General features: G+C 50.2%; 1 protein-coding gene across 5 annotated transcripts; it reads left to right on the top strand.

Moving 5' to 3' along the window:
• Positions 1-1,627: 1,627 nt before the first annotated feature.
• SFXN4 (sideroflexin 4) lies at positions 1,628-18,922 on the top strand. 5 transcript variants are annotated; one of them, XM_036335812.1, is made up of 14 exons: positions 1,628-1,784; positions 3,125-3,190; positions 4,662-4,736; positions 6,239-6,265; positions 6,351-6,405; positions 7,724-7,749; positions 8,493-8,546; positions 8,628-8,684; positions 8,812-8,877; positions 10,164-10,242; positions 11,088-11,203; positions 14,863-14,948; positions 16,545-16,662; positions 18,521-18,748. In XM_036335812.1, the coding sequence occupies exons 1-14, from the start codon at positions 1,746-1,748 to the stop codon at positions 18,596-18,598; spliced, it is 942 nt and encodes a 313-aa protein (XP_036191705.1). In that variant the 5' UTR covers positions 1,628-1,745; the 3' UTR covers positions 18,599-18,748. The 5 variants fall into 5 exon arrangements, with proteins under 5 accessions (XP_036191705.1, XP_036191704.1, XP_036191708.1 ...); XM_036335811.1 differs by lacking the exon at positions 16,545-16,662 and having other exon boundaries at positions 18,521-18,922; XM_036335815.1 differs by lacking the exons at positions 16,545-16,662; positions 18,521-18,748 and adding an exon at positions 15,757-16,537.
• The last annotated feature ends 1,724 nt before the right edge of the window (positions 18,923-20,646 follow it).

Consider the following 20,646-nt stretch of genomic DNA (forward strand, 5'->3'; position numbering starts at 1 on the left):
AAGGAAAGTGGAGCGGAGGCTAGAGCAGAGAGTTGCAGGTGTTCTAGATAGGGTTGTCAGGGAAGGCCTTGGGGAGAGACCGTCTCTCCAGGTCTGCTTGCTCATCTGTCAAATGAGGGCAATCATTGTACCTACCTAAGGGTTTTGATGAGGATCAAAAGAAATAACATGTATAAAGTAAGTGAGTTAGGGAGACAAGAAGGTTGTAGCAAAGGCCCCAAGGCAAGAGCGTTTTTGTGGGAATGAAGACTTGAAGGGCCCTGTGACCTCAGGAGCAGTGAAGGAGGAGAATGCTCACGAGCCCAGGGTGCCTCAGGGGCACACTAAGGGCTTTGGGTTCTATTCCCAGATGGGAACTGTCAGGAAGGTTTGAGAAGAGTTACATCAGCTTGTTCTAAAATGATCACTAGCACCTTTGTTAAGGCTACACGGCAAGGGTCCAAAGAGGGGAGCAGAGCGGTCAGCTGGGCTGGATTGGTGACACGGTTGTAGGGCCAACAGAATAATCCAGGTGTGCTAAAGACTGGTACAATAAATGTATTCCTGGGTCATAAGGGGGGGGACGGCCCTTTACCCAGCTGTGGGCATCAGGGAAGGTTTCCTGGGAGAGGAGGTGAACTTTTGAAGATTATTGAAAGGTAAACCAGATGGGCTGAGCAAAAGGAGCTGCAAAGGCACATGGGCCTGAAGGAAACCCTGACCTGGTTTCATGTTCCGGAGGGGAAGGCAAGAGAACAAATAGGTCGGTGGGGTATTAATGGCCCAAACTGAGCACTTCCAAAGGACCTGCGCCCTATTAGGGCGTCTGCCTCTTTGCTGTCATTGACCCTCAACCAAACCCTGAGTCGGTACAATTCAGTGACCTTATTGTACAGATTCAGAATAGCCTGGAGAGATTGACTTGACTAGGGCCACACCAGCCAGGACTCCTGAGGACCCCTGAGCACCCTAAACATCCACGCTAGCTTCTACCAACACACAACCCCTGCCCATCCCACTGGGCGAAGGGTGAGGGACAGCAGGAAGAAGGAAGATGCATTTGTTTCTCTACCAATTGCCGTTACTTGATCAGGTTTTGCCCCAGAGCTGGAGAAAAAACTATACTCGGCTGGGTTTCATGCCCTGATGTAGACCTTTCTCAGTCTTTTTGAAATGAGTCCACATTTTCAGTTTCCACTGGGCCACCAACCTTACGTAGCGGTTTTGATTATCCCCAGTCCCCGTACACTGGCTGTAAGGGGCAGCAGAGGGGATTTTCCAGGGTCATGTCCAAAGCCGAGGCGGGGGCTGCGATACGGGGCTTCTATGTACCTAAGGGGTGGCCATGCAGCGTGGAGATGACTCGGTCTGTGGGAGAGGTGGGCTCACAGGAATTGTGGGTGCGCCGGGCCTGGGACAGGGGGTGTAAGTGTGGGATCTGGGGGCGTTAGAAGGCGGTGGCACCGAGCAGCAGGCGCGTCGAGCGCCAGGAGCCGGGACACGGAGCAGAGGGGATGAGCTGGGGGGGACCGGATTGCGGAAACAGGGCGCGCGGGGCGCCGGCACGTGGAGACACGGAGCAGCCGGCGCGCGGGCCGCGGATTGGCACTGGGTGCGCGCACGCCCGGGGCGGGGCACGCCACCGGCTCCTCCCCGCCGGCCCGGCGGCCGCGGCCTCTCCGGCCATCACGTGGGTCCCCGGAAGACACGCAGGAGGAGGAAGCGCGGGGGCGTGCGGGTCCGCCTGTGCAGCGGGAGCCGCCCGCATGGAGCCCAACGTGCACTTCTGGATGACCCAATGCCAAGTACGCCGGGCGCGGCGGGGGCGGGGCGGGCGCGGCGCGGGGAGCCGCCGGCTGGCCCGGTGACCTTGGGCAGGCCACGTGGTCGCACGACCCCCTCCCCACCGCATTCTCCGGAGGGTCCTAAGGGGAACCCTAGCTGTTACCCCGTGTCACCTCTGCCCCAGGCCGGGCGAGGGAGGGTCGCCCTGCAGAGAAGTCAGTCCCCCTCGCAGGTGTCCGCGCTCTGCTGCCCGAGCTGGAGCTGAGCTCGGGCTGGCCTCAGGGTGGACAGGAACAGGGCCTCCCGGAGTCCCCTGCCTCCCAACCTCCATAGGCTCGGCCACTCACCGAGACCGGCCGCCCGGGCCCCGCCTCCAGCTAGTGGCCGGGGCTGCGCTGTCCAATAGCAATGTGACGGGAGTCATTTGGTAATTTAAAGTTTTCTAGTAGCCAGATTATCAAAGGCAAAAAGAAACATCCGAAATTACTTTGAGCAATATATAGTCTTTATCCCAGTAGATACAAAACATTAACATTTCAACGTGTGATTTATATGAAAATTATTAGTGAGATATTTTACATATTTTTTTTTTAATCCTCACCCGAGGATATGTTTTTTTGATTTTCAGAGAGAGAGGAAGAGAGAAACATCTGTGGGTTGCCTCTGGGAGGGTCCTGACTGCGAGTTGAATCTACAGCCTAAGATCGTGCCCAGACCAGGAATCGAGCCTGCAACCATTTGGTCTACAGGACAACACAACCCAACCAAGCCACCTTGCCAGGGTTACATCTTTTTTTTTTGGTCTTGGATACCCGGTGTATATTTTACATATAAATTACATCTTGATTTTGCCTGGCCACCTATCCAGGGCTCCATGGCCGCATGTGGCAAATTGGACAGCACCGTTCTAGGACCTTCTCTTTCAGCCATCACCTGAAGTAGGGCCCAGGCCAAACTTTTTAGGTGGGGAAGTAGAGAAGGGGCAGGGAGGCCAAGCTGTCCCCAGGCAGAGCCAGGACTCAAACCCTGTGGCGTCCGGGGGCTTTTTGAAGCAAACCATACCTCCTTTCTCCACGCGTCCGCTGTTTGATTCCTCAAGAGCACTTTGATCCTGGGGTGGTTCCGAGCACAGGCCGCTGAGCCTTTGCCTGGCTGGGCTCCCTCGAGGGCAGTGAGCCCTTCTCAGCCTCAGCTTTCTCACCGTAGGATGGGGATCTGGGGGATGCTGCAGGTAGACAGCCCCGTTAGGTTGTCAGAAATAACGTTAACCGTGAACGTTGGTGGGGGGGGGGAAGACTGCACTGATGAGATATTCGTTGTTCTGCTGTTAACGTCTTGGGTGCTTTTCCCTCCTCTCAAGTCCTTTTTTCAGAGATGTCTTCAGTGGACAGAATTACTGGATCCTACAAATTTGTTCATTTCCATTGTAAGTATTCTTCTTGCTTTCGGCGCTAATGGATTTTACATTTTATTCTGAAACAGGAAGACTGTGTCCCTTTGGAAAGCAGGTGAAATAACAACCCACATAGGTCACCGTGCTCTTACTGCTTCGGATGAGCTTGGTAGATTGGAAGGGTAATAAGTAAAAGTGGGCGTCCAGTTAACGCGAGTACCAAGCCCCGGGCCAGGTGCTGGAGGTTCAGAGGGGATCAGACGAACCTTGCTGGGGATGGAGGACAGACTGGCAGTGCTAGTCACAGGCCTTGAGCTAGGGATCCAAGCGGGGGGTGTCACAGGGAATTGGGGGAGGGTGTTGAAGGAAGGCTGAGAAGGAGAGGGGACTGTGAGGAAAGATCAGGGGAGGAGAGCAGGCCACCCAGTCACCAGGGCTTTGTATGCAGGGGATCCAGGTAGTTCTTAAAGGACCTTGTGTGTCACTTACGGAGTGGCCTTGCTTCCAAGCGAAAGATGGTTTGAACCAGGTGTGGCTGAGGGAGGTAGGAGAGATCCTGTCACCAGCAGTGACCCTTAGGGCCAGACTCAAAGGGACACTCTCATCCCTGTGCTCAGGGATGCTCCCGTCAGCCTTATTTATAACAGGAAACAACCTGAATGTCCATCGGCAGAGAAATATGATGTGGTCTATTCATACAGTGGAATATTGATTAGCTGTTCAAAGCGATAACCTAGTTACCAGCATATGCTAAGTAGAAACATACAATATGTGTGATGTTAAATGGGAAGACATGGTGTCTGTGATGTTTAGTGGAAAAGCAAGATGCATAAATACAGTACTTATGCAAATTACCAAAAGCACACCAATGCTACGTATTTGTTTATGGAGACATGTATTCATGTTTGTATAGGTATAAAAACCTGGACTGGAAGTTTATACCTTGAACTCGTAATAGTGGTTACCTCTGGTAGAATGGGGAGGGAAAGAAGACTGGGTGATGGCTGTTTTGCTGGGGGGCGGGGGGGGGGTGACAGGAGGGGGAGAAGCCAATAGAACGGAATGTTTACAGTTGTTAATTCTGGATGAGGAGATTCTAAGCATATGATCATGCTTTGTATTTTCTGTATTTAATTTCCCCCTCAAATTAAGTAAAAAAGAGAGGAAAGAAGACTGCACTGATGAGATGTGGGGTGAGTGAGAGAGTAGGGGCTTGCGGGTTTCTGACTCGCACACCCAGGCCGATGGTGGTATCGCTCACTGAGACAGTTGCCCTCGGAGAAGAGCGGGGAGAAGGCAGCCCCGGTGGGGCCAGCTGCTGGAGCGGCTGGGAGGTCCCCCTGGGAATGACCCTGGGATGATCCTAACGGAAGCTCAGTGGTGGAGAGCCTTGGCTACATGCCCCATTGAAGTCAGGTGTGACAAGCCTGTGACTCTCTTACATCTGTGGATAAATCGGAACAATGTTGAGCTCATGGCTCTATTTCTTTATATTTTATTTTAGAGCAAAATAGAGAAGTCCAGGCAACTATTGTTAACAAATGAAGATGGGTCTATTCATGACTTGCAGGACAAAAGGGTAGGTATCACCTGCCTGGGTCAAGACTGGGTGTGGTTGCCTGTGGGGGATTCTGCCCTCAGATGCTCTGAAAGCGATGATGGAACTGGAACGTGGTCTTTGAAAACAAGGGATGCACTTTTTGAAATTGGTTTGTTTTTTCTTTGTAGTTAGCATTCCTTCTCATGAGCCGGATTAATGTGAGGTGCCAGTCGTAGGAACTAGTAATCAGGAGAAAAAAAATCACAGGCTTTCTCCCACGCAAGGGCTATCAGTGGGGATTCTCTGTAGTTGATTCCTGGAGCCCTGTCTCCCAAGTCTGGATCTATTTCCTATTAGAGGCTGGGTTCCGAGGCCGGGTTCCATTCCTGCCCAAAGACTCAAACCAAGTAGTGGGGCCTTGACTTACGAGTGTCCCGACTAACGAGTTTTTTGAGATACCAGCTGTCTCTCAGCTGATTTTTTGCATTGAGTTGATAGAGTTATTTGAGTTAACGAGCTCCTTAACGAGCTCAGTCTCCGAACGAAGGCCCCACTGTATTTGATACCTACCTTGCCTTGAGCGTGTGGGGCTTTCCAGGGCCCACAGACATCCGTCCGGGGAGGCAGCCTGTGGAAAGCTCACAGATTCAACTTGGTTTTTCTAAGAACTTGTTGGGCCTCTGGACTTAGAGGCTGGCTCTCTTGCAAGGGACTTAGCTAATGGTGTGCTGTGTCGCCTGCACGTGGCCTGTCTGCTGAGGGATAGGTTAGGTATTGGCCTTGAGTCCTCTCCAAGGTCAGAGACTTAGGGATTTTTAATGTTTTGGTTGTTGCTTTTTAATTGAAATATATGTATATATGTATATATATTGATTTTTAGAGAGAGAGGAGGGAGAGGGATAGAGAGATCGAAACATCAATGAGAGAGAATCATTGATTGGCTGTCTCCTGCATGCCCCTACTGGGGATCAAGCCCAAAACCCTGGCATGTGCCCTGACCAGGAATCAAATCAGAAAGCTCTTGGTGCATGGGCTGATGCTCAACCACTGAGCCACACCGGCTGGGCTTGTTGATTTTCTTTACTTGGATGATCTCTTTGGTTGCTGTAAGCTCATTTCCTGTTTGCTTTGAGCCCTCCATATGGTATGTAACAGTCTGCCCTCCACTCTGAAAAGTGGAGCAAAGGCAACATCACAAACAGACTGGAGAGATTTGTTTGCTCTCAAGCCACCTTTAAAGCTACTGCTTGTGCCTAGCTCGTGTGGCTCAGTGGTTGAACGTCGACCCAGGTACCAGGAAGTCACCGGTTTGATTCCCGGTCTGGGCACATGTTCGGGTTTCGGGCTCGATCCCCACTGGGGATTGTGCAGGAGGCAGCCAATCAGTGACTTCCTCTCTCATTGATGTTTCTTTCTCTCTATCCCTCTCCCTACCCCCTTTCTCTCTCTCTCTCAAGATCAATAAAAATATATTTTAAACACACACACACACACACACACACACACACACAAAAGCTATTGCTTGTTTTTTCTCTTTTTAGATCCAAGAAGCTTGGAAAAGAAGTCTCGTAAGTTTCAGCCCCTTCCTAATGTTTAGCCCCGAAAAGAACAAAACCAAACATCAAACTAACCTGTGTGCTTCCCTTTTTGAAGGCAACAGTGCATCCTGACAGCAGCAAACTGATCCCCAGCTTTTTCCGACCTGCAGGTGAGCTGATTCTAATGGTCAGAGGTGGGTGGGAAGAGGTGATATCTAAGAGTTACAAAACGCCGCCTGCCTTATTGTAATTGTTTTTTTCTAGAAGGATTTCTGACAGTGAGTCTGGAAACCACAGCTTAAAAAGAATATTTGAAGGGTGTGGGGAGAGCAGATTTGGGGCCCGGAGTCGTGTCCAGTGCTGGGGACAGATCTGGATTTGAGTGAGGGGACCGGCTTCCAGGCCTGAGCCACGTTGCCGCCCTACCAGCACTCCATGCGTTCACCAACCCCAAAGCTCTCCAGGACGCCTGCTAGTATTTTTATTTTTTTATGTCTGTTTTTTAAATATATTTTTATTAATTTCAGAGAGGAAAGGAGAAAGAGAGATAGAAATATCAATGATGAGAGAGTCATTGATCGGCTGCCTCCTGTTCTTCCCTGCCCCCCACTGGGGATTGAGCCCACAACCTGAGTATGTGCCCTGACCTCCTGGTCCATAGGTCAATGCTGAGCCACTGAGCCATGCAGGCCGGGCATCTGTTAGTATTTTTAAATGGAGGCTTCATTAGTTGTCCTGGCTGGTGAAATCATTGGCCCTTGGTGATTAGCTCAACCCCCGGCCCCTCTCTGCTCCCTGGAGGAGGAGGATAGGGGAGTGGGACAGACAGGTCCAACTTTCTCAGGTGGTTGGTTCCCTGGCAACCAGCCTCCACCCCCAGGGGCTTTCCAAAGACACCTCTGCCGTAAACTCGGGTGTGGTTGGAAGGAGCATGTTATGAGTAACCATAACCTTGACCTAGTAGTTCCTCTCACTTGGGAAATTCTAAGAAGTTTAGGATATTTGTGCTAGGAACGGGGAAGGAGAGCAAATTCACATTTTGTATTACTGTATATTATTACTAGAGGCCCGATGCACGAAATCTGTGTAAGAGTAGGCCTTCCTTCCCCCGGCTGCTGGCACTGGCTTCGTCTGGAAGGTCGTCCAGAAGGACGTCCGGTCTAATTAGGATATTATGCTTTTATTATTATAGATAAACCACAGGTGTATTACATTCACATGGCAGGGTGGCAGGTGCCGGTTAACACTGCTTACCTTCAGCGAGAGGGACTCGGAAGGCTGGTGGGTGGGAGCCTCGTTACATCTTCCTGTGCTGCGCTGGTTTACATTTTTGCCACATGCATATAGTTGTTTTTATTAAGAAAATAAGAAGAATGAGTAAAAAATACCCTTTGATATCCGTGCCTTCCAGGCGGCTGGAGAAGAGGTGTGGGGAGGGGTGCCCTCTTCTGGCCTCTCTGCAGCCATTGACCCCCTTCTCTTTGCCAGCTCTCCTGCCTTTCACGGCGCCCATGGTAAGTGAGCAGCTCCTTGCTGTTGTGTGAGCCGGGGAGGCACGCTGAGGGGTGAGGAAGATGTCCACCCATCTCCTAAACCCCAGCTCCCCGCCCTGCCCGTGCTGCCTGAGAGATGCTCATGGGTCCCTACCCCGCGCCTGTCTGCTCTTCATATTCCCTCCCCGCCCCACGCCATGCCCGCCCCACTTACCTAGTCAGGCAGCCGGGCCTCTCGAAGGTCCACAGGGTGTCACAGGGTGACCCTGGCTTTGACTGCCTCCTGTGCACAAAGCACTCTGGGAGGACACCCATGAGTTAAGATGTGCTTCCTGCCACAGGCCCACAGAATGGGCCTTTACCGTGTCTCCCCAAGCCCTCGCCCTGGCACAGGCCCTCACCTGGGACCTGGAATTGCCCTCAGCAGGGCCAGCCCAGCTTGGCACTCACGCGGTGACAGCACGGCTCTGCCACTTCTGCCACACCTTCTCCTCTGTGTCCCTGCGGAGAGCATCCTTCTCAGCTGCCCGCGCAGCTGCAGGGCTCAGAGGCAAGGGCCACTGCGAGACCAGGTGTCCTCAGTGCCCCGGTGGTGCCCATTCAACATCACTTGTTCCATGACCGGGGGCCCCTGCATCACGCTGTCCTCTCCTTGTCCCAGCTCCTGGGGGCCCAGTTCTGCATCTCTCCTGGGAAGGTCTTTGCTCCAACGAGCTCGCGCTCCCCTGAAACACCATAACTGTTTTGTTTTTCCTCCTTTAAAGGTATTTCTGTCGCTGGTGCCAGTGAAAAGCCTAAAGTCTATCGTTTTACCTCAGGTAGCACTCATTTCAGTGTCGCGATTACTAAATTCTGTTCTTGAAACCAAAATGTGACTTTCCGCCCCTGTCTTCCTGCAGTTGTCTTTCTGTACCTACAGTACAGCGTTCAACGTCGTCAATGGAAACGCAAGTTACGTGAGTATCAGGGGCCCCAGGGGGTTGCAGCCTTGTACTGCATCTTCTGGAGTTATTCTTTGTTTTAATTATCTTTTCTGGGTAAACTGTGCTATTGGCTAAACATATACTATTGTTTTTCCCCTAGAATCGTCGCCCATACGAGAGTATATTACTAGGGACAGGAGTGATTGCTTCTACAGCCTTTTTTGGAGTAGGTATTTTAAAATCTCTCTTTGTGTGTGTGTGTGTGTGTGTGTGTGTGTGTGTGTGTTAATCTTCACCTGAGGATATTTTTCCATTGATTTTTAAAGAGAGTGGGAGGGGGAGAGACAGAGAGAGAGAAACATCCATGTGAGAAAGAAACAGCGATTGGTTGCCTCCATACATGGCCCAACAGACCGGGGCCAGGATCGAGCCTGCAACTGAGTTACGTGCCCTTGACCGGAATCAAACCCGCGACCCTTCCGTCCATGGTCTGACACTATCCACTGAGCCAAACCGGCTAGGGCTAAAATCTCTTTCGTTCTTCAGAATTCCAAACAAAACAAAACTTTACTCTGATTATAAATTTATATTCCATCTTAAACAATTCATACAATATGATTAAGACGTAAAGAAGAAAATAAAAGTCACCGGTGAGTATTCCAAGTTTCTAGGCATATGTGCAGTATGGTTATCTTTTTAAAAAATTAATTTATGCTCCACAAACATGGTATGCACATTGTATATTGCTTTGGATGTCAGGATATTAGAATGGTTAAAAGTGTAGACTTTAGAGTCAGATAAGCCTGGGTTTGTATCCTAGCTTAATTCCTGAACAGCTCAGCGACTCTGAACACATTAATGTCCCTTCTTGAAACCTCCATGTATTCCTCTGATGATCAGGAGAACATCTCAGTGCTACACAGATTTAAAAACACACAGAGCCCGGCTAGTGTGGCTCAGCGGTTGAGCGTCGACCCAGGAACCAAAAGGTTGCCAGTTCGATTCCCAGTCAAGGCCACATGCCCAGGTTGCAGGCTTGATCCTCAGTGTGAGTGTGCAGGAGGCAGCTGATTGATGATGTTCCTGTCTTATCTATGTTTCTGTCTCTCTATCCCTCTTCCATCCTTTCTCTCTATAATTTCAAAAAGAAAAAACATTTAAAAATAAATAAGTAAAATAAAAATACACAAGAGAGCCTGGCTGGTGTGGCTCAGTGGTTGAGCATCAGCCTATGAACCAAGCAGTCATGGTTCAATTTCCGGTCAGGGCAAATAGCTGGTTGTGGGCTTGGTCCCTGGTGGGGGATCGGGGGGCCTGTAGGAGGCAGCTGATCAATGATTCGCTCTCCCTCTCCCTCTCTGAAATCAATAAAAACAATAAAATAAAAATAGAGCACGCTGACGGAGGCCTCACCTGTGATAGGAATGAGGTCGATGCCAGCTCTCTGCTGTCGAGTGTGTCCAGCTGATTTCCTGTCCCAGGCAGTGATGCTTTTTCTCTCTCATTTTCTAGTTATTCCTTCGTTTGCTCCTCATGAAGAGTGCCGTGAAAAACGTTTTCCTAAGGGAAACCTTGCCTGCCGCCATTCTCAGTAAGCAGGGGGCTTGCGGTCTTGTAGTCTCTGAGCCTTTCTCCCATCTTCAGGGACACCCATGTCTGTCGGCCACGCTGTGGATGACGACAGCCCCCATTTGCAGCTGGCAGGTGCCCCCGGGCCCCAACGAGGTCTTTGAGAGGTGACACTTTCTCTGTAGAGACCCCTTTCGCTGTCAAAGGATGAACACAGACCTGGAAACACAGATTACATCCTAAAGACTATCCAAGCCCTCGACGTGTATTTTTCACTTAATCCTGCCAGCAGTTGATGGGTAGGCAGTATTATCCCCATTTACAGATGAGGAGACTGAGGCCGGGGGAGGTGAAGGAACTTTCCTAGGGTCACAGGAAGACGCGGTGATCTGACACCAAGGGAGTGACAGAGACATTAACCAACTCTTTTAGGTTTGCTGTCTGTAAGTTCACTGGTTCACGCTCCAGATTTTGGGTTTGGGGGATCAGCACTTTGAAGAGTTGGCAGAATGTCAGTGGTAAAATTTGGGAAATTGTTATGGAAACCTGGTCAAACCAGCTAAGCAAAAAAGGGGGGCATATTTAAAGGACCCCCAGGGTTTCTCCTGGAATCCTGTTAGGGAGCCAGTCTGGACTTTCCGGGGTGCTGGAACCTGGTGCTGGGTTGCCGTCAGGATCCAAGACCGACAGGCCAGCAGCCCTGACCCCAGCTCCGCCGCCCAGCAGAGAGCCTGGTTGGCCCCGCAAGTCAGGTGGCCACTGAAGGTTGGGGAAGCACAGCTATAGGGGAAGAGGCTGGACATCAGAGAAGATGTCCCTCCCTGGACTGAAGCTCATCTCTGTTGTGTTCTCTGCTTCAATCCACAGCCCAGGTCAGTGCAATGAATGTTGCCGCATCCCGAAGTTTTGAGCCCATACGAGGGATTGAGGTCATGGACAAGGAAGGCAATGTCGTAGGCTATTCCAGAAAAGCTGGGACGAAGGTAGGGGAACACGATAGTGCAATAGCTGCTTGCCTTTGGGGCAAAGAAATGAATATTCTGTTTGGGAGCTGGTAACAAATTCACATTTCCCTTCAGACTCTCCTTATCCTGTCTGCCCTCATTATGCGGAGAGAGGTGTTCTTTTTGCACCCGGATGTTTAAGAGATTGTGCATTAAGACCTGGCTGGTGTGACCCAATGGGTTGAGCGTCATCCCATGCACCTACAGGTCAGGTCACCCGGTCAGTAGTGTGGGTTCTCCAGAGAAATAGAACAAATACGGTATCTACCCATCTAGCTACCTATCAATACATGTATGTGAAGAAATTTATTTTATTTGTTTTTTTTGTTTATTTTTATTGATTTGAGAGAGAGAGAGAGAAAAAACATTGAGTTGCTGTTCCACTTATTCCTGCACTCGTTGGTTGTTTCTTGTATGTGCTGTGACTGGGGATCGAACCCACAACCTTGTCGAATGGGGACGACGCTCTAACCAGCTGAGCTACCCGGTCAGCGCTGAAGAGATTTATATGCATTCAGCTCTGAGAACCTACAGTAGCCTATGGTAGTTTTATTTTGGGTATGGAGTTTTAAAGTATTTTTTTTAACAAATCAGATCTTTTGGGGGGGTACTGCGAAGTGACTTTAGCTGAAGAATTGTCATGTGAGGCAGTTGTTCGCAAATGGCACGAAGAGCAGCATGAAACAGCCCCTGGAACGAGGCGAGGGAATGGCCAGCTGGCCTGCCTTCTGCCCAGCGTGTCGGGGGAAGGAGGAGCTCCGCGAAAGAGCTGCTCGTTCAGCCGGGAAATGCATCATTATTCGGCTCATGGAACACGTTACTCTCGATCTTAGCAACGATTCACGAAGCTGAATTATGAACCATCAGCTATGTCTCGAAATAATAGCACCTTTCTAAACGAATTGGTGTGATAATTGCCCGTATCAAGGAGGGAAAGTGCTGCCAGACATCAGATACCTCGTTTTTGAAATGAAGGTTCTGTTGCCTAAAGAGACATTTTTAACAGCTCTATTGAGGAGTAATTTACATACTATAAAAGCCTTGGAAGAGTATATAGTTTAGTGAATTTCAGCAAATCTAAGCAGTTACGCAGCCATCACCACAGTCCGATTTCAGAACATTTTCATCCCCCAAAAAATTCCCCTCGTGATAGTCACGCTCCCTTCCTACCCCCAGCTCCACGGAAGCACTGATCTGCTTTATGCCTTCATAGTATGGCCTTTTCTAGAAATTTCATATCACTGAGCTGTCCGGCTTTTTTGACTTTTGAGGTTCATCCATCTTTTAACCCATATCAATCAGTTTGTTGCTTTAGATTGCTGAGCAGTATTCCGTGGTACAGATGGATGCACCATCTTTTTGCTTTTCCATTCCCCAGGCAACAGCTGCTTGGGTTGTGTCCAGGTTGGGGCTATGAGAAGCAGTGATGCTCTGAGCATTCGTGGGTAGCTCTCTGCCTAGACCAGCGGTTCTCAACCTGTGGGTCGAGACCCCTTTGGCGGTCGAACGACCCTTTCACAGGGGTCGCCTAAGACCATCCTGCATATCAGATATTTACATGACGATTCATAACTCTAGCAACATTACAGTTATGAAGTAGCAACGGAAATAATTTTATGGTTGAGTCACCACATGAGGAACTGTATTTAAAGGGCCAGAAGTTGAGAACCACTGACCTAGACATACGTTTGCGTTTCTCTTCAACTCAGTTTTAACTGCGGGGTGTGGGTGGCGTCGTGCCCTATGCATACAGCGGGGAAGAGAGAGCACATGTGTAATCCACAGTGTTCCTCAGCACCTCCTGCAGCCAGGCACCCTGCTAGGCTCTGGACACCCCAACCCTCCCCAGTCCGAATCCCTTCTCTCCGGGAGCCGGGAGCGCTGGGCCTCCCAGTGGGGAGGCAGCCGCAGGCCCTGCCAGCTCTCTGGGTATCGAGTCCATCTCTCCGGGAGGAACTGCATTTTTTGCACGAATGCCAAACGGGTAAAAGAAAGGTTGGATGGTCTGCTTTTAAAAAGAAAAGTGTATCTTTTTCTCAAGAATAAAGTGTCTGCCACTGTGCGTAAGCATAAGCATTCTTTTGTCATTTCTCTGTCACCGAAAGGTTTATTTTCTTTGGCTAAAATTTCAGAAAGTGCGTAACCAGCAATATCTGATCGTAATAGGGCACCTTTGCTCAGATTTCAGGAGCTTAGTCCACGTTGTTTTCCCTTCACTGGCCTTCTAGGCCACTCAGGTGCGAACTGTGGCTGGTGCCCGGTGCCTCCTAATGACCGCTGTCCCCTTTGGCGTGTCTTCCCCTTGCACGGGGCACACGTGGACACGGGCCGGCCTGGCCCCGCTGACGTGGACCCACACCATGCTCACAGGCACTCTTCTCTCCCGAAGCGGAGCCATTTTATTTTATTTCATGTTCCTGAACGTTTATTTTCGGAACCGCCCTCTCGGCTCCCTCTGTGGCAGCAGGGAAAGGCATTCCCTGCAGAGGGATCAGATGAGCCAAGCGTCCGTGTAATAAGCAGAGAGCAGGTGCGGGCAGAGGAGAGGAGCCCGGAGGCTGTGGCCAAGGCCGGGGAAGTGGACGTGGGAGGCAGGGAGGCAGGGGAAGGGAATGGGGGCCTGTGTCCTTATTTATCTTGCACAGAGCAGCGGTCTATGTGGAGTTGTGTCTTCCCCGGGGGTTGGGTTCTGAAGTTAACATAGTGTCGTTTGCAGTCATAATTTCCCTTGAAAGTCTCTTGCGTTGTCCTCGAGTACACATGATTTTGTGCATATAACCCAGAGAGTAAATTATATCTTTAAATGTACACTACATAGAGCAATGTGCAGAATGGAAAAGATGACAGAACATTATCAGGTCTACAGACATGTCTGTGCAAAGTAAAATTTTATAGCACACTTTTTAAGAAAAATGTTTTTATTGATTTCAGAGAGGAAGAGAGAGGGAGAGAGAGAAACATCAATGAGAGAGAATCATTGATGCACACCCCCTGCTGGGGATTGAGCCCACAGCCTGGGCATGTGCCTTTACAGGAATCAAACCTGGGACCCTTTAGTCCACAGGCTGATGATGCTCAATCCACTGAGCCAGACCGGCTAGGGCCATAGCACACTTTTAATTGCACAGGCAAAAATGGGTGCGTACATGCAGACTCGTGGGTGTGACCCCTGGTGCACTCCGAGCTGGGCTTTTGGAGCAGTCTCCCACCGGAAGGGGTGGGAATAACGGGGGCTGTTCAGGACAGGGAAGCCAGTGGCGCAATCCTAGCCTGAAAAGAAAATATGCTAACAGATTGGTCCTCATGGCAAACACCAGCATTTCTACCAAGGGGATTGCCATTTGGTTCCGGGTTTGCTTGTAAGCTGCCTTTGCTTATACTTAGCATTTTCTTTGGAACGGTCGATGGACTGATGGAGACCATCGCAGAGCCAGGGGGAGGTAAATCCGCCTTCAGTTACTCCTGGCTCCGACCCCAGCCATCCTACCTGCACGACCACGCCGGTGCTGCCTCCACCTCTCTCCACCTGGGTTATTTTTGAAGTGAGAGGGGAGAGCTGCTGTTTGCTTGTCTCTGTCATGAATTACAGAAATCGTCTCCCTTCACATCCTAAGCTGCTTCCTTTCGCTTTCCACTAGGCTGTCAGCGATACCGCAACATCCAGAGTCGTGCTGTTCGGGACCTCGGCTTTTATTCCTGAAGTCTTCTCACATTTTTTTAAAAAGTAAGATGCATGCTCATCTCCCCCGGGAGGAGTAAATATTTTGACAGTCAGAATCCTTATAAAACGTGTCTAATCTGCAGCTGGTGGGAGGGATGGGAGGAACGTGCTTCCGTGGTCTTCCTACTGAACACTCTTCATCACCCTTAGGACAGGAGGATTGACCTGGAATCCAGATGTGCATATGCCAACAGACCTGGACTCGGGCCCAGGCCCTGTCCTCAGTTAGCTCTGCGTTCTGGGCCACGTCCCAGCATCTGCTGAGGCACGTTTCCTCTCTCCCAGCACGATGGGTTTCGATGATTTGCAGGTTTTCCCAGCTCTGATGGGCTGTGAATGCTGCCCAAGCCTCTTGCCCCTCCTTCATGCCAAGCATGGATTAAATTAGCGTAAATGGTCCCAGATTCAGTAGCCTGTCGCCCTATTCGAGAAGCAAGCAATGGCCTGTTGGGAGGAGGGTCTGAGAAGCCCAGCTTGCGGGAGCGCAGGCCAGAGGGAGCTGTGTGGGTTTAGTTACGGGGCACGGGCAGGGAGTGGGGCCTACGGCAGCTGAGCAGAAGCAGCTCTAGTGTGGGGACAGCTCTTTCTTCCCCTGCCACACATTGGCTTCTCCCTGTCGATGAGGTATGTGACTGCCGACACCTCCTAGGTGTGTCCTCAGTGTCCTGATGAGAAAGAAAATCACAGCAAACCCCAGGGGGGATGTGGGGGCAGGGAATGTCTTCTGCTCAGTTCACAAACTCCCCGGGAAGGATTCCATTGGCCCACGTGGGGTCACCTGCCTGTTGCTGAACCAATCCACTCTGTCCAGCATGGGGAGCCAGGAAGCCCCTGCGAGGAGCATGTAAGGAGCGTCTTTTCAGGAAGTAGCAGCGTCCTGGGCAGCGTGAACTGTCAACTTCCCACAATCAGTCCAGCTGGATGGGTGTGGAGACTTCTGCTCGGTCAGGATCTTCCTGGACCGCTCTGCTGGCCTCAGAGCTGGGCTCCGGGAAAGCTGGGGCCCTGGATGCCTATGTAATGGCACTGGCTGTCTACTGGGGAGAGATGGTCCTCGTTTCCCAGTGGGCCTTGGGGTGCCCAGGAGGACCCTGTGTCATCCCACAACCATGATAGTATCCATGGCAGAGTGACTTCGGTGGCTGACTCAACCCTTCCTTTTTGCATCTGAATGAACCCAGAGCGCAGAAGGGGAAAGTGACTTGTCCGAGAGTGCCCGGTCTGTCTGAAGCAGAGCCCCGAGCGGACTCCAGTACCCCCTGGCTCTGACTGACTCCCAGGATGGGGTTCTTTGCATCTTCCCACATTGTCTCACACTCTCAAAGGTCAGGGCCAGAATGTCACATCCGTGTCAGCAGAACCCCAGGCAGAGAGCACAGGCTCTAGGGCCTGACCTCTCACTTTGGAGCTGTGGGATTTTGGACAAGTGACTTGACAGTGGCTATATTCTCTTGTGTATGTGGGCTGTGGAGCGATCAAATGAGCAAATGCACCTCTAGTCCTTCATCCTGGGCCTGACACTGGTGAGCAAGACAGTTGGCCACCAGCAGAGCAGAGGGCCAGCCTCTAAAACAAGCCCTGTAACCTTCTCTCTCCCAGGACCCCATTATTCGTGCGATACCCCCAGTCCTTGTGGACCCTAAAGCTGTCTTGTACCATCTTGGTAATGGGCCTGATGGTGCCAGTTTCTTTCAGCATGTTCCCGCAAATACAACGGGTAAGTGCCCCCACTTGACTTCCTCCCAAAAAGGAATTAAATCAATTCTTTTCCTAAAAAATCTGCCCAAGTTTATAAAAGTATAAAAGAAAATAACTTTATTGACATATAACCCATCCCCCAGATCCCTTGTGCAGTTTTGGATTCTGTTTTTCTTTTTTTTAATATATTTTTTATTGATTTCAGAGAGGAAGGGCGAGGGAGAGAGAGATAAACATCAATGATGAGAGAATCATGGATGGGCTGCCTCCCGCACACCTCCCACTGGGGATTGAGCCTCAACCAGGCATGTGCCCCCTGACTGGGAATCCAACCGTGACCCCCTGGTTCATAGGTCGATGCTCAACCACTGAACCACACTGGCCAGGCTGGATTCTGTTTTTCTTAACAGTATATCAGAAGCATTTTTAGGGGATGTTAAAAAAACAACACCACCTCTATTTTAAATGTTTTATCATTCCAGTGGAACAGTCTGCAATGATAGAAATGTCCTATAAGTTGGTGTCCAGTATGGTAGCCACCAATCACATGTGGCTGTTGAGCACGTGAAATGCGGCCGGTGTGACTGAGGAACCAAACTGTAATTTTAATAAGGACTCACATGCGGCTGGTGGCTACGGTATTGGGCTGTGCAGGTCTGTAGACTAGGTGATGAGTCGGCCTGCCTGGACTCGAATTCCCAGCTGCTCCAGACCTTGATCAATTTGCTTTAACTCTGGGAGACTCTGTCTTTGCATCCGTGAAGGAGAGATGGCTGTAATAGTATCTCTGCTCCTGGTCCCAAGGACATTGCTGATGCCAGTAGATGTTAGGGATTTCTGGCATTTCTTGGCTGAAAATCTCAAATGCTTGTTTTCTGTCGCTGAAGTTAAAAGTCAGTCATGGCTCAGTGGACAGAGCATCGGCCCGCGGACTGAAGGGTCCTGGGTTCAATTCCAGTCAAGGGCATGTACCTCAGTTGCAGGCTCAATCCCCGTCTCTGGTTTGGTGCAGGCAGGAGGCAACCAATTGATGCTTCTCTCTCTTTGTCCCTCCCCCTCCCTGCCACTCTCTCTAAGAATCAATGGGAAAATATCCTCAGGTGAGGATTAACAACAACAAAAAATCAGGTGTGTCCTCATAGCATTTACAGGGTGGGACAAAAGTAGGGTTACAGTTGAGTACATAAAACAGTTTATTCTTACATTACTATTTATCATTTTATTTCCATACGAACACCTGTCAACCTCCTTTTGCCCCACGCTGTATATTTATGGAATGCTTTTATTCACAACCCAATTCTCTAAGTTTAGGCTTATGTAATCGTTAATTCAGGCAACTTTGCTAGCACATAGCATCAAAGTTTTAAATTATTTAAGATCGTTGCTATGGTCCTACAGAGGTGGTGAGGGACAAGGGATAGAGAGGAGTAGTTTCTCATTAAAATAGATAAAACAGAAGGAAAAATCTTTCGAATCTTCACAGTCCTTTTAGAACAGTTTGTTACAATGAGATTGCAATAAAAGCGAACCCTTTGCAAGTAATTCCTTCTGATTGCATTGGCCCTCAGCGCAGAGTGGATGGCTTATCAGCAGGTTCCGTCACTTACAGCAGCTTTCAAATCTCATGGGATTGGCAGATTGTTAATGGTTGGAGCTGAGTGGTGCGGACATGAGGGCTTATTGCTTTGCTTATGTATGAAATTTTCCAGAAGAATGTTTTTAAGAGGTTACTTTTTTTGCTCTAAATTAGACTTAATTGACTAAAAGTTGGACTGTGAAATAAATGCTTTCTGAAAATGTCTTTAAAAAAATAACTTGGCTTCTAAAGTAAGAAAAGTTCTTACTATAAATATAAAGAATTTAACTTTGTTTTTCAGATACAGTGCAGTAAACTCGAACAGGAAATTCAGTCTGCAACAGAAGAAACAGAACTCTTCTATAACCGAGGGGTGTAGGGGTGAGTTCCGGGTGCATTTGTTTGATCCCTGCTTGGAAACCTTCCTCTCGAAGTTTCAGTTCCGAGAACTGTGCCAGAGGTCTCCTGGGAACCCCGCGGTGTCTGCAGACAGGATGGCTTCCAGCCACACATGCCAGGACCTAATCGAGGCCGGTCGTGCCTGGGCTTCCAGCCTGGGTGGGAGAAGAGACGCGGGGAGCTGTCCTGTCTGACCTGCCTCCCCACCGGGACTGCTGAGGGCTGGGTGGTGGAAGGCCCCTTTCCTGTGTGCCAGCCTGTGAGCGGGCACAGTGAGGTTACTAATAAACTGGTCTGAAGTTGAGTATTGGAGAAAAGAAAGATCCATGGAGCCCAGGGCACAGGCATTACATGGATGGCTCATCTCAGGGTAAACGTGAACCTCGGGTGAGCTGGTGAAGGCCTCCAACCCCAGAGCAACCGTGTTTCCCCACTCGGCCCACTCCCATTTGGACGGCTACCTAAAAGCTACCATCGCCACCCAGCTCCTTCCTTTTCTTCACTGGCAAGCAACCCTGTGTCCTGCTTCGCAGGAAAAAGCAAGGCTCTTGGCAGCCATGGAACCCCTGGCACCAAACCTACAGGCCCTCCTCCACCCGCACCCCTCCTCCCCTCCTGCATGCAAAGTCACCCTCTGCTTCTTCCCAGTAATATTGAAACTGCCCGACTCACTGTCTCATTAAAAAAACAAACCCCCGCCCCGGCCGGGTGGGTCAGTTGGTTGGGGCATCGTCCCAAACACCAAGAAGTTGTGGGTTGGGTCCTCAGTCAGGAGGCAGCCAATCAATGTTTCTCTCTCACATCAGTGTTTCTCTCTTTCCCTTCCTCTCTCTCTAAAATCAAGACATATCCTCAGGTGAGGAAAAAAAAGAAAAAGCAAAACCCTCATTCGTAGCCACTTTTTCAAATATTGTCTACCCTCCCTGTTCCCACCCCTCCTTCTACTCTGCTGAGACTGCGGTCAGCCATGCCCCCCAAACTGCACTGACACTGCTGGCTGCTCGAGCAGCCTGTGGGCTTGTTTATTGTGCCGGGCCATAGGCTCACACCCAGCTGCCCCCTGCACTTTTGGGTGCCCACTTAAGGCCTCCCAATCTCAGGAAGTGGAACACATCAGACAGGATCACTGGCGTCACCCTGACTGCACCCTCCCCGCTCTCCCATTCATCTCCAGAACTCTCCGTGGCCACTCTTACTGCCAGCTCAGTCCAGCAGCACCCCCTGCTGGTAATACTCGCCTTATTTCTGCCTGGCTCCCGGTCCAGGCGTCCAGGCTCCCCCTGGCTCTTCGACAGCACACCTGCTTAATAGCCTTCAATGGGTTCTCGGCGCTTCAGGATCAAGTTCAAATTCCTTGCCATGCAGGCAAGGAAGAGCCTTTGCCTTACTCATCTCTTGCCGCTCCCTTTCTTCACTCCGAAGCAACATCCAGCTCCTCAGAGGCCATGTTCTCTCTGCTCTGGGCCTTCACACCTACTTTCCTCTGCTCTGGATTAACTCCTACTTATGCTTCAGGTCTGACTTGGACTTCAGTCACTCCCTCCAGGAAGCCTTCCAGGATTACCAGTGCTGAATCAGGTGCCTCTCCTGTGCTCCCAGCACTTGTGTCTAACACTTGCCACACCACAGTGCAGTGGCCTGTGTGCAGACCCAGTGCCCCTGTAGACTGTCCCTTGAGAGCAAGAACTGCCTTGTGCATCAAGGGAGCCCTAGCGTGCACAGTACACTGTGCAAAGTAGGTACCCGAACATTTGCATCCTGGAGGAATGTTTCCAACACACCCTGCCCGAATCATCAAAGGATGTATCTGGCTTTCAGTTTTCCCTGGGCCAGAATGATGCTTATCTCCAAATTTGATAAAAGGGTTTCACAACAGCCTAAAAGGATAAAATTAGTCAAATTGATTTACCAGATGTCTCAGTGTAGCCCCAGGTTTAGACTAAACAAAAGAACAAAATGTACAAAGGCTCCAGATGAAGGCTTACCCACTACAGAAGAGAGTGGAAAGGTGAGGGCATCTTTTCAAGG

The sequence above is a fragment of the Myotis myotis genome, unplaced genomic scaffold (genome assembly GCF_014108235.1).
Source record: "Myotis myotis isolate mMyoMyo1 unplaced genomic scaffold, mMyoMyo1.p scaffold_m19_p_15, whole genome shotgun sequence".
Taxonomy (NCBI): domain Eukaryota; kingdom Metazoa; phylum Chordata; class Mammalia; order Chiroptera; family Vespertilionidae; genus Myotis; species Myotis myotis.